Below are 13,186 nucleotides of genomic sequence, written 5' to 3'. Positions count from 1 at the left end.
CTCTAGAGCAGAGACGAGGTCGAAGATGGAGCCAGTTCGCCCAGAAGAAGCCTGTTCGCTCGCGCTTTAAACATGTTCGGGTTGTATGAACTCGGAAATACAGACGCCGGCAGGGAATTCCACTCCTTGGCCGTGCGCATTAAAAAAGATGATTCGAAGCGCTTTGTACGTATGAGGGGTATATTAATCAGGTAAAACCCTGACGCCTGGCCAGTGATGTGACCGCTGCGCCAACGCGTCATCAAAATTAAATGGTATCAATTTAATGATCAATGAATGAATGATGATGATGATGGATTTCTGGGATCTTTTTCATATTTAAATGGGACCACGTTACAAGTACACGAAAAAAAAATACAGTCGAATGACAATATTCTCCTGTTTTGAAGTCAGATAAAATAGATTATAAGCGCTCCCGCTATTACCAAAATAACTAATGTAAGTGTTGATTAAGCTAGTATAATTAGTTAAATTAAAGTAAGTTATAATTATTATGACTGTAATAAATGATTGGCAGGTAATTGCAAGTATACTTATCTCATACAAAGATTTAAATTTAGGAGGGTACTTTCAAAAGTGGTCATCACCAAACATAAACTTTAAAAAAAACCAAACAAATAAAATATACTTTGAACAAAACTTTTTTGAAGCTTCTACTGTGTAACGTGTTTCCTTTCAAATGTATGACAATCTATGTAATATTGCCGGTGTAGGTTGGATGAGGATTGCTGAAAGCTGAAGCACTGGACTGCAATACATTGACTGACTGACTTTCAAATGTGTAATATAATTTAAATTCCTAAAAAAAAAACTAAGAAACCTATTTTAAATAATTGTTTTTTTAACAAACAAAAAGAAAAGAATTTCCTTCAAATGAGCATTATTAAGCGGGGTAAGACAGGGGGATGTAATATCACCGAAACTGTTTACCACTGCGCTAGAGGATGTTTTTAAGACTTTGGATTGGGGGGAACGGGGCATCAACGTCAACGGTGAATTCATCTCTCACATTTGTTTCGCCGACGATATTGTCATCTTTGCGGAGACGCTGGATGAGTTAGGCCAAATGCTGGCCGGCCTAAACGAGTCCTCCCGACGTGTCGGTCTCTGTATGAACTTGGATAAGACGAAAGTTATGTTTAACAACCAAGTCATACCGATACCGGTATCGGTCGATGGTACCCTTCTCGAAGTTGTTCAGGATTATATTTACCTAGGCCATACTATCCAACTAGGCCGCAACAACTTCGAGAAGGAGGCCGATAGGAGGATTCGGTTGGGCTGGGCGGCGTTTGGCAGACTCCGTCGAGTCTTCACTTCGAAGATTCCGCAATGCTTGAAGACAAAAGTTTTCGAGCAATGCGTCCTGCCTGTGTTAACATACGGAGCCGAGACGTGGACACTGACCAAGGGACTGGTCCACAAGTTTAAAGTCGCACAACGTGCAATGTAACGGGCTATGCTTGGGGTCTCTCTCAAAGACAGGATTAGAAATGAGACTGTCCGCGAGAGAACGAAAGTAACCGACATAGCCCACAGAATTAGCAAGTTGAAGTGGCAGTGGGCTGGTCATCTGTGTCGCAGGACCGATGGCCGTTGGAGTAGACGGGTCCTAGAGTGGAGACCGCGTCTTGGCAAACGCAGTGTGGGATGTCCTCCGGCCCGTTGGACCGACGATCTACGTAAAATTGCCGGTGTAGGCTGGATGAGGATTGCGGAAGACCGGGATGTGTGGCGCGAACTTGGGGAGGCCTATGTCCAGCAGTGGACTGCGATAGGCTGAAGTGTGTGAGCATTATTAAGTAAACTACTCGTCAAATCTCTCAGAGTTCTTGAATAAAAAAATAATAGTCAAAATCTGGAGCAGTCTAACTGGGGAGTACCTCGACCTTACGGAGATCATAGCCAAATAATAATGCTTTCAAGCAGTATTGTGTTCCTGTGGTGAGTAAGGTGACCAGAGCTCTTGGGGGGGATTGGGATAAGATCGGCAACGTGCTTGCAATGCTTCTAATTTCACAGGCGTCTATAAACATATATATATATATATATATATACAGTAATCGCTTACTATCAGGTGAGCTGTACGCTTGTTTGCCAGCCTAGTAGTATAAAAAAACATAAAATTAGTCAAATTGAGAACCTCCCCATTTTGAAGTCGGTCAAAGAATACTTTACTATATATAGATCACTTTCAAATGTTGTAGATATTGTCTAATAATAGGCTTGACTATTTTTGAAAGCTACCTCCTGTACCTACGCCTTACCATAGGTATAGTACTTAAATTCAGTAACTTTCTTAAATATGCCAAAAATCTGCCAATAAAATGACCAACTCATTTTACAGATACTATCACTCGATTTAGATATACTAATATCTAATTGTAAATATAATTAGGGTCCAATTTATATGATTAAGGTCTCATACTCATAAATTTCGTATTATTAATAGTAAAAAAAGTGTCTGTTAACTCCCAAACGTGACGGGAGTTTACTCTGAAGACTACTGGAGTTATGTTTAAGAATATATTTATCTTTTTTACTTTATTTTATGGTATAATCGATGCTAATCGGAAATCAAATAGTTCCATATGGAACTTTGACAATAAAATTAAAAACATGGCAAATACAGACCAAAATATACTCATACCAAGTTATGGCTATGGAATATATGAGAATTTGGTCTGAATTTTTCCATGTTCTTATGAGGTTTATGATATATTCTTTTCATAGGGTTGTTTACAACTTATGAAAAAAAAAAAACATTACAGTGTGTTTCTAAAAACCATATCACCTTAATGATATGAGAGTATTATTTATACAATAACTGATATTATTTCGCTTTTCCTAAACCAACGTAAAGGCACTAGCTTAAGTTAAATCAAGAATTTATTTAATTACTAGTAAGTTATGAAATTTATAAAAAAAATGTCGCTAAATGATATCTTTTTTTCTATCTCCGTATTTTCTATTTTAAAAGTAATATAACAATTTTTTGTTTCTTAAATAAAGACTAGAAAATGGCTAGAATCTAGTCCTACTCAACATTTTTTAATCATTCAACTATCGTACCCTGTCAATAATCTATATGGCAAACAACTACCACAATACCAAATACCAAAATTAATAAACGACCTACCAGCTTAACTAAAAAAAATGAAATTACAAGAACAAATATAAAATATAGATTAAAACAATATTTCTTATCGTTAATAAAAATAAACATTAAATAATATCGTTCGATGTAAATCACCCCGTGTGTATCCACAAGCTACTGCGACTGTATTATTTTGTGATTGATTGATTTGTAAAACTTGGAGGGTAGTTGTGTAAAAATGTTGATCGTATGCTACTGTTAAGTTGTTATAATTATGCTACTTATTTTTGATATTGTGAGCGTAGGACGTCGAATGCCGGTGTGCGGATAAACCAATGATGATTTTTGTCACACCATTGAATGCTAATGTCTTTAGTTAAGATTCTTTGTATTTTAATTAACTAAAAAAAATGATAAAAAAAATGCTTTAAACGTTATAAATATTTGCCTTTGTATAGACAATGTAGTAATATTTTTTATAGAGACAAACAATGTAATTATATTTGTACGACTCAAATTATATTTATCATAGTTTTTATATGTAGTTAATTTTTTTTTTTGTATGGTAGGGTATAGACAAATTATAAATGAGATTTTTATGTTCTAACAAAACTTTCATAGTAAATAATCTCTTTCGGTGACGAAACAGAATTATGTTTAACACTATTGTGATGCCTTTAATAATATTTTTGTAATTTCTAGTCAAAAATAATCAATAACATAGAAAAAAAATTATGATATTATGTTATTAAATAATTATCATTGTGTAGTTATAACACAGTGACGAAGTTTTAGAAGCTTAGATCTCTCTTAAATTATAATAATTTTAAGACCACAATAAAATATATTAACGTAACGATTATTGAATCTGATTACCCTAATGATCTCTTAAAAGTGCACTCTAACTGGTTGAACAGATCAGACAGATGGCAACCCTATAAAAACTTTGTTTATAAGTAATAGGTAGCTACGATATTATAGTATAGTTCAGAAAAAAATTAGGAAATTCTATGAAACTTTAAAAAAAATTAGAAAAAATTCTTTAAGAATTTAATTTATATATTTTTAGTTTGATATTTTCAATGATAAGTTATTTTTATTATGATATTACGAAAGACTTATTGAATGTAAAGAAACCAAATTTAAAACATAATCGAGAGTACTATGAAAAACTATTAATTTAGCTATTAGAATGTGTTTACTTGCAATAAAAAAAAACTCACTTCAATTTTCATTGATAAGAAATACAACTTAGATATAGGACGAATATTCAATGTAATACTTATATTAAATATAACCTAAAACCTTCTCATAAATCACCATTTCAAATTTAAACGGGACCACGTGATAAGCACCAGCTTTTGAAACATAAAAAATTCAGTTGAATTTGTAGCTTCTTTTTTTGAAGTCGATTAAAATTGGTTTCAAGGGGAAATAAATATATTTGTAGACAAAAATAAAGTACATTTATTGTCACTTGAAGTACATAAAAAGTTTGCCGTTATGGCATGGCACGAACTAACTTAAATTTAATTATTAATTTAGTATAAATGTATATATATATATTTTTTTTCTAACGTTTACGCGAATTTTACTCATTTAATAAAACACTTTTTTCCGGATTTTATCGCGGTTTATTGTTAACTTTTGATTCCCGACGTTTCGGATACTTTACAGCAACCATGGTCACGGGAGGACTGTCAAAAGTTAACAATAAACCGCGATAAAATCCGAAAAAAGTGTTTTATTAAATGTATATATATTTGCTTAATATAGTAAATTATCAACTTTTTTCACTTCACAAGTATCAAACTAAGTTAGTCCACACTATAGCGGCGATTTGGGGATACCGTATCTAATTTTTATATTCATTTTTTGAGTTCTGTAAAGTTGATGACTACTAACCCTAAGGAACCTTAAACTAATAAATATAATAATGAAATTATTATATGTTTACATTATTATAGTACATATACTACGTACACTCTTTATATAAATTGTATCAACGCTCTCTTCAATAATTCAAAAGAAATACATTCCAGTGCGTTATTTTTATTTTATTTTTAGTCTTTTTTATTTAGGACAGTATTATCAATGTTAAAAACTAAGATAGTCACATATTTTAAGATAATTTGAGTTTTTTGAGAAAGAAAGATACGAAATCAAAAAAAAATATATTACATTTAAGTAATAAATATAAACGCATAGTAAATTTTAGAAAAATATTATATAAAAGTTTGTGTGTCAGCTGTGACACGCGACTGGAGTATACTCCTAGAAGAATTACCGCAATATTTAAAAATATATTTAACTCTCGCGATAAAACTTACCTCCGGGCAGGTCAGCGTTACTGTTTCACACTATTTCATACCACAGAACTTATATCGTTTCGTAACAAGTAAACTTCAATAATTAAATGAAATCATATTTCATAGATAATATAATCTGTTGTTATTAGTTAAAGTTAAATAAGTATTTACAAAGAGACATTATAAATATGAGTTAGTTCTAAGTATATGTTTAAATGTAATGTAAATTTATTTTTCGTGTTGTAATACTCAAATATTTTCAATAAAACATGTCTTTGAATTTTTTGTTTTATTTAACATCCAAAGTCCTATCTTTATTTTACAATTGTAAGGGGAAGAGTTAATTTATTCATTCATTTATTAATGATGGAGGAAAACTACGAGTATAAGACTAAATAATAATACAGGCAGTATAACCATAACAAGAAATGACATAATTGTAACTACAAATTTTCGACTGTACATCCGATTGGGTAAAATAAATCCTGCACAGAAAAACCGTCAAGAAACTTCGCAACTAGTATTTAAAAAACCTTGCATAGGAGGCATAAGCGTGAGCATAAAAGGTAAAATTGCTTCGAACCTAAAATAAATAGTCAAATAAGACAGAAATTACCAAAAATAATATAAAGATCTATACTTATCTATCTTATTAATTTAATTTTTAAATCCGAATAGTAAAAAAATTACCGAACACAAAATCGACATATTCACGGCTAAAATGATTAGAATCCAATTCAATACAGCTGTCAAAATAACCTAATCACTAAGAAAGCGAAACGTCAAATCGAATATAGCTCGAACTAGCGAACTTCAGTAATTATTTTCATTTGATTATGTTTTATATATTACCAGATTAAAGTATATTTAAAGTTGTGTCGAAGCTGCTCAGACTTAAACACAGTAATAGAGTGAGTATTTCATTTTTCATATCAATATTTTCAATAATGGCGTATTATTTTTGTTGTTAAAATTTCGCTGACTAATTTGGATCCGATCGCTGTGTAGCTTTGTTCGTTGTTGTCACGATGCCAACTTTGTTTCTATACGCAAGCCGGAGTGCTTGACCCTCGGAACAACAGTTAAATCTCCATACAATTGCTTTCTAATGGTTCCTAAGCATATCCAAAATGACCAGACTTGAAGTCTGCGATTTTGATATACTGTATGAAATTAACACGGTTTTTCAAATTTATACGACCTATTTCGTTTTTGTTTGTATTCTGAAGTGATCAAATGAACTTCGTTTTCATATTTTTATTTATAAATATGGAACAATATACCTAGTTTGAAAGTATTTCGTTATAAAATTCGTCCATCTCGTGTCCAAAAACGTGACTCGATTCATTGATTTATCGAGTGATTTTCATTAGTGTAGCATTACATTTTTGATCATAACTGTTTTATAACTGACTTCAAAAAAGCAGGATGTTACTCTATTCGATCATACGTTTTTTTAAAATGTATGTTCAGGGATAAATTCGTTGTTTGTAAACCGGTTTTGATAATTCTTTTTTTTATTAAAAGGAGATATCCCAAGAGTGATACCATGATAAGGAAACCAGGATTTGATGATGGGATCTCAGAGAAATCGAGGGAACCCACTAAAATTCCCATAACTTTTTACTGGGTGTACCAATTTTGATGATTTTTAATTTAATCGAAAGCCGATGTTTATCATGTGGTCACATTTAAATTTCATCGAGATCTGATTACAACTTCTGGAGTAATCTTTGATAATGCGTATTTACTTGACTATTTTTTCCTCTACCTATGTTGTATTACTTGTCGATGTAATTGAAGTCGGTTTTTTTTTCATATGCCAGCAAACACAATTATTGATTAATAAAATTTCTAATAATATTATTGTTATCTCAATGATATTTATAGGTTTTTAAACTACCCACCTTAATTAAAAAACTTTTTTTTCTGCTCTCTCACATATTTATCAGAACTGTTTCACCAATTGACAACGTTCATCTCTCATATACAAATAACAGGCCTGTTTAACCGTTTTTGGATAATGCTATTTGACAGATGACATTATTCAATATTTAAAAATTTTTGACAAAACAATTTTTTTTTTGACAACAACGCCAAGGCAGCTTAAACTATGAGTCTTCTCAATTTATAGATACTAAAAGTCCTCCCGTGACCATGATTGCTGTTAAGTATTGAAAGGTCGGGCATGTAAATAACCTAATAAACCACGATAAATTCTGAAAAAGTTGTTTCATTATAATTAGTGAAATTTGCATTGCTCGCTTCAGCCTATTTTATCCCACTACTGGGCATAGGCCTCTTTCCCCATATAGGAGAAGGATCAGAACCTAATCCATCACACTGCTCCAATGTGGGTTGGCGTATTTTTTTGAAAATTTGCATAAACATTAGAAAACAATTATAGAACATATAGTAAAAGCTTATTTGACATCTTACAGTATAATTTTCAAAAATGTTAAACTTGTTGAAATGATATATAGTACATTATAATCTTTTACTTGACAATACGATAAATTTAACATAATTGTTGATATTAGTTTTAATAGTTAATAAATTTTTATGTTTTATTTTTAACTAAATATGTAATCTATTAACAAAATTTTATAACGTATGTCATGCTTTATGCAAATAAAAATAATAATTATATTATTATTAGGTATATACTACCTAACCTAACCTTTCAAACTCAGCTTATTTTATAACTTAACCCACCAGCACCACCACCCCCACTTTAGCCTATCACAGTCCACTGCTGTACATAGGCCTCTACAAGTTTGCGCCCGAAATTGTGGCGTAAACTCATGTGTTTTGCCAATAGTCACCACGCTGGGCAGGCGGATTGATAACCGCAAAGCTGGCTTTGTCGCACCAAACACGTCTTCGGCCAGTGTATTGGCAGCATTTGGTTGGTTATCCCACCATCGGTCGTCTTTTTAAGTTCCAAGGTGGTAGTGGAACTGTGTATTCCCTTAGTCGCCTCTTACGACACCCACGGGAATAGAGGGGTGGCTATATTCTTTACTGCTGTAACCACACAGTAATAACTACAACTTAACTACTAACAACTTTTTCTGGTTTAATTGCGGTTTATTAAGTTTTTGTAGATGCCTGACGTTTTGGATACTTTACAGCAATCATAGTCACGGGAGGAACAAAATTATATTAAGATTTTAATATTTACTTTTCATTTCAATAATCGTTATTATCAACATTAATGACTTACAAAATTATCGTGTCGTTAGTTTAGACTAAAAATTACACTATTAGTAATAATATAATAGCTTATGAGGTAATTTCCAAGGCTAGTCAAGTCTCAAATTTTTCACAATTCCTGCGACAACATTTAAATGTTACTTTTAAAAGTAAACTCCAACTAATAGACTACAATTTAGGCCGAACTACAAAAGTTCTAAAGGAGAGAGAGGCCTATTCCCAGTAGTGGGCTATTACAGGCTGAAGCAAGAGAAAAAAATTCTTCTTTAGGAATATACATTATATTAGACTTGGTTTGAAAGAAACTTAAACAGTACTTAATGCTTTTTAGAGCCAGTTTCCCAGTTGTGGATAACGCTATTTGACAGTTGACCATATCAAACACATACGTTTTTGATATATTATTCTTTTTCACCATCGAATTCCACTGTATTTATGAGATATATTCGAACATATATTCAAAAGTTGTAGTTTATTGATTGACGTGAAACAGGTCCTAATGGCCTATTATACAGTCTGCTGTTAAGGTCTAATCGTAACTTATTTGCAGGATAAACCTTATCCACAACTGATGATACAGGCGGTTAATGACATAAAACTGGAATATTTAATTTATTAATTGGTATACCAGCCTATGCCTATGGTTGCGTGTTCGATCCCCGCACATGACAAACATTTGTATTGTCCATACAGATGTTTGCTGTGGTCTGGGTGCTCGTGCAGTCCTTGTGGGATTCCCCACTGTGCCTCGGAGAGCACGTTAAGCCGTCGGTCCTGGTTGTTATCATGTACACCTGGTAGCGATCGTTACTTATAGTATATATAATTATAGAATTCTTGGAAGGAAAGTAGCTTCTCCTTAATACAGATAGATAGGTAGATACTTAGTAATTAATTTTAAACTACACCTAGAAACTAATTGTTCCTTTTTTTGTTGCTTGGAGTTTGTAGGGTAGATATAAATAAATATTTGTAGCAAAAAATACTTATCAAATTGTGAAGGTACCGTAATATAATTTCTTTAGTATTCATTTTTATTTCATTGTAATAGGTAAAGTTTGGAAATATGTTTTGTAAACATTATTATCATTAACTAAAATAAGAAATTCTGCATGGGGAAAGAGTCCTTTGCCCAGCAGTGGGATATTACAGGCTGAAGCGAAAAGTAAATGTTTTCATATAAGTTTATTATTTTGAATGTAATAGTGTTATGTTTATTTGTTACCAGGTACATGAAGTTACATCCAAATGATGTCTCTAAAGCCTAGGAATGTTGACTTCCAAGAAACTTGGGCTAATCTTAAGGAAACTGTGAGTATTATAAGTATAATAAATATGTTTAAAATACAGATAAAATCGTCTGTTACTAAAGTAGGCTTAACTTAATGTATGTGTGTAACTTTTTGCCTAATACCCATCTTTACAAATAAATAAAATTGGAGTGTCTGTTTGTAATATTAAAATAACAGCTTTTTTACGAAATGCATATGGATTTATACATGATATACATACCAAAATAACATTTTTTGCAATTTTTGTCTGTCTGTCAGTTCCGACTAATCTCGACGGCACGAGTAATAATTTTGCCAATGTCATGTGGAATGAAAAAGTCACTTAAATTGTTCAGCACGGTCGAGAATCCAACATTAATGAGTTTTTGAGGATATTTTAAATAGGCCGTAGTTAATTATTAGTGCTTAATTCAAATTTTACAGTAAAACACATTTCTTTAAAAGAGTGACGGCAGAACTCTTTGCTGATTCTTCTCTGCAGAACCTACATCCCGAATCGGCGGTAGCTTCACTATAATTATTAACTATAATTAGTTAATTAAAACAAATCTTATATATAAAATTCTCGTGTCACAATGTTAGTTAAAATACTCCTCCGAAACGGCTGGTCCGATTTTAAAGAAATTTTGTGAGCATATCGGGTAGGTCTAAGAATCGGACAACATCTATTTTTCATAACCCTAAGTTATAAGGGGGAGGGGGGGTATAAGGAGTTAGTAACATATATGGCAAAACAACGTGTGCGGGGCCAGCTAGTATAATATATAAAATTTTCGTGTCGCGTTGTCTGTTGCCAAACTCCTCCAAAACGTGTGCACCGATTTTTATGCAATTTTGGGTGCATATCGGGTAGGTCTGAGAATCGGCCAACATCTATTTTTCATTCCCCTAAGTTACAAGGAGGGGATTAAGGATATTATTAATGTATAGGGCAAAACAATGTTGTAGGGTCAAAATAAAATATTAATTAAAAAAATATATAAAGAAAAATTTGGAATATTACAAATCACAAATTAAAAATACCTAGACATAGTAGTTTTTATAAAAAACTTACGCTTGAATATATTGTTCCTTTCTTAATAAATAATCTGCCAACAAATTTAAAACAAAAAATTCAAAAAAAAAAAAACTCGAAAAACATATTTAAAAATTCTTTTTAGACCAATATATAGAGAGAATGGAATGGCCGCATTTATTATTTTTATTATAATTATTATTGTTCTTTAACCACTTGATGTTGATTTTTTTTTCTTTCCAATTATATTCACTTGTATAATCTATTATTTGTATAGCTTTATATCATATTTTTAGTACTGTGTGGCTACGGTACTAAAGAATATAGCCACCCCCTCTCTTCCCGTGGGTGTCGTAAGAGGCGACTAAGGGATAACAAGGTTCCACAACCACCTTGGAACTTAAGAAGCCGACCGATGGCGGGATAACCATCCAACTGCTGGCTTTGAAATACACAGGCCGAAGACGGGCAGCAGCGTCTTCGGTGCGACAAAGCCAGTACTGCGGTCACCAACCCGCCTGCCCAGCGTGGTGACTATGGGCAAAACACATGAGTTCACGTTATTTTTGGCGTGAACTTGTGAAGGCCTATGTCCAGCAGTGGACTGTATAGGCTGTAATGATTATAATCTATATTTGTATAGCTTTATATCGTATTTTTATGTTGAATATAATATCGTATGTACTTTAATATTATTACTTTAGAAACACAGTGCACTGTTAAACTGTTAATTGTTTTTGCTGCACTGTCTATCACAAAAATTGTATCTATTTTTTTTTTCTGTAAATAAAATAAATAACTAAACTAGTTATTTATAAATTGACAATTCAAATGCCCTTTGAAGCCTACTCGAATAAAGATGATGTTTGGTTATCATTTTGGTTGATTTTAAAATACACAGTCATGACATAAATATGAATATTCTATTTAAATTAGTAATATTATTTAAAATAGTCATTTTCAAATGAAGTTATCGAATGAATTTTTATTTTTTTAGTATATTTTACGTTTTCGTTAGTGTTGTTTTATATAAATATGAATCTACCTCCTGTAGTGTTCTGTCGTATTACGATTGTTTACTACGCGAGTGCTATGAACAGTTCCTATATGTATCTATCCAAATATTTTGTCGTCTGGTCGTCCGTTAATCACGTGACTCGAAAGCCCTCCCCTCTTTACTACCCCTATTTGTTCATACCACGAGCCCTTAGGTCTTTTAACATGAGGCTCCTGAGAAACCATCACGTGAGGCTCGAGGGGGGAGGGTCATTTAAACTTCACGAAATATCACGAGGAGGGCGAGGGGTTACTGATATATCACGTGTATTTACTTTTTGTTAAACGGTCATTTTCTAAAACAAAAAAACAATCCACAAACACCTGTAACTTTGATCCCTGTGTAGAAGAATTTGTATCACGATGTAGGCATCGTGATACAAAATTTTATCAGATGGTATAACAGCATTTAAAAACAATATTCTGTAAATTTCAATTTACTTTACATACAAGGAAATTCACGTGATTTTCGGGTATGGGGGGGGGCTGAAATCTCGCCACGTATAATTATTATAATTCAAGAGAGTAGGCGTTAAAAGTTGCTAAAATGTATCACAAGATTAATGGACGAACCTTATGGTACCCTTCGAAGTGGGGGTAAAAGTCAAAAGGGGTAATTGCAATATAATGAATCCTCTTTTCAGGTGGCTGGGGTGGTAGCCCTCCGTTCTGTAGAAAGAGGTGTTTGGAACACTCGTTTCTCTGACGTGTACGCGCTATGCGTTGCCCACCCGGAGCCTCTCGCTGACCGACTCTACGATGAGACCAAGTAAGTTTTCTTATTTATTTATTATGATTTAGGCGAATTTACGGTTTTTTTTTTCATACTTAATTAGAATACGCATATTAAACAATTACCAATAAACACAGAAGTAAAATAATCAGCTCACAATTAGTTGAGCCTACAACAGAAACAGTCTATACAAAAGACTTTGACAGTAGACATGGATAGTACATAATTATGTAAATAATCTAATATATAAAATTCTCGTGTCGCGGTGCTTGTAGTTAAACTCCTCCGAAACGACTTGACCGATTCTCACGAAATTTTGTATGCATATTGGGTAGGTCTGAGAATCGAACATCTATTTTTCATGCCCCGAAGTTATAAGGTGGGGGGGGGGGATTAAGGGGGTTAATAACAAATATGGCAAAACAACGTTTGCGGGGTCAGCTAGTATACTTATATTAATGTTAACAA

The 13,186-nt window shown here is 32.7% G+C and overlaps 1 protein-coding gene across 1 annotated transcript in view; it reads left to right on the top strand.

Moving 5' to 3' along the window:
• Positions 1-6,199: 6,199 nt before the first annotated feature.
• LOC123668216 (cullin-2) overlaps positions 6,200-13,186 on the top strand; it is a 29,134-nt gene continuing 22,147 nt past the window's right edge. The window contains exons 1-3 of the mRNA XM_045602004.1: positions 6,200-6,317; positions 9,851-9,933; positions 12,630-12,754. Coding sequence (XP_045457960.1) covers positions 9,871-9,933; positions 12,630-12,754 — 188 coding nt within the window. The 5' untranslated portion in view covers positions 6,200-6,317; positions 9,851-9,870. The remainder of the gene's footprint in view (positions 6,318-9,850; positions 9,934-12,629; positions 12,755-13,186) is intronic.

Source organism: Melitaea cinxia, chromosome 30 (assembly GCF_905220565.1).
Source record: "Melitaea cinxia chromosome 30, ilMelCinx1.1, whole genome shotgun sequence".
In the NCBI taxonomy this organism is placed as follows: Eukaryota; Metazoa; Arthropoda; class Insecta; order Lepidoptera; family Nymphalidae; genus Melitaea; species Melitaea cinxia.
Note: the sequence above shows the minus strand (reverse complement) of the source record. Positions and strands in the feature narration are given on the sequence as shown.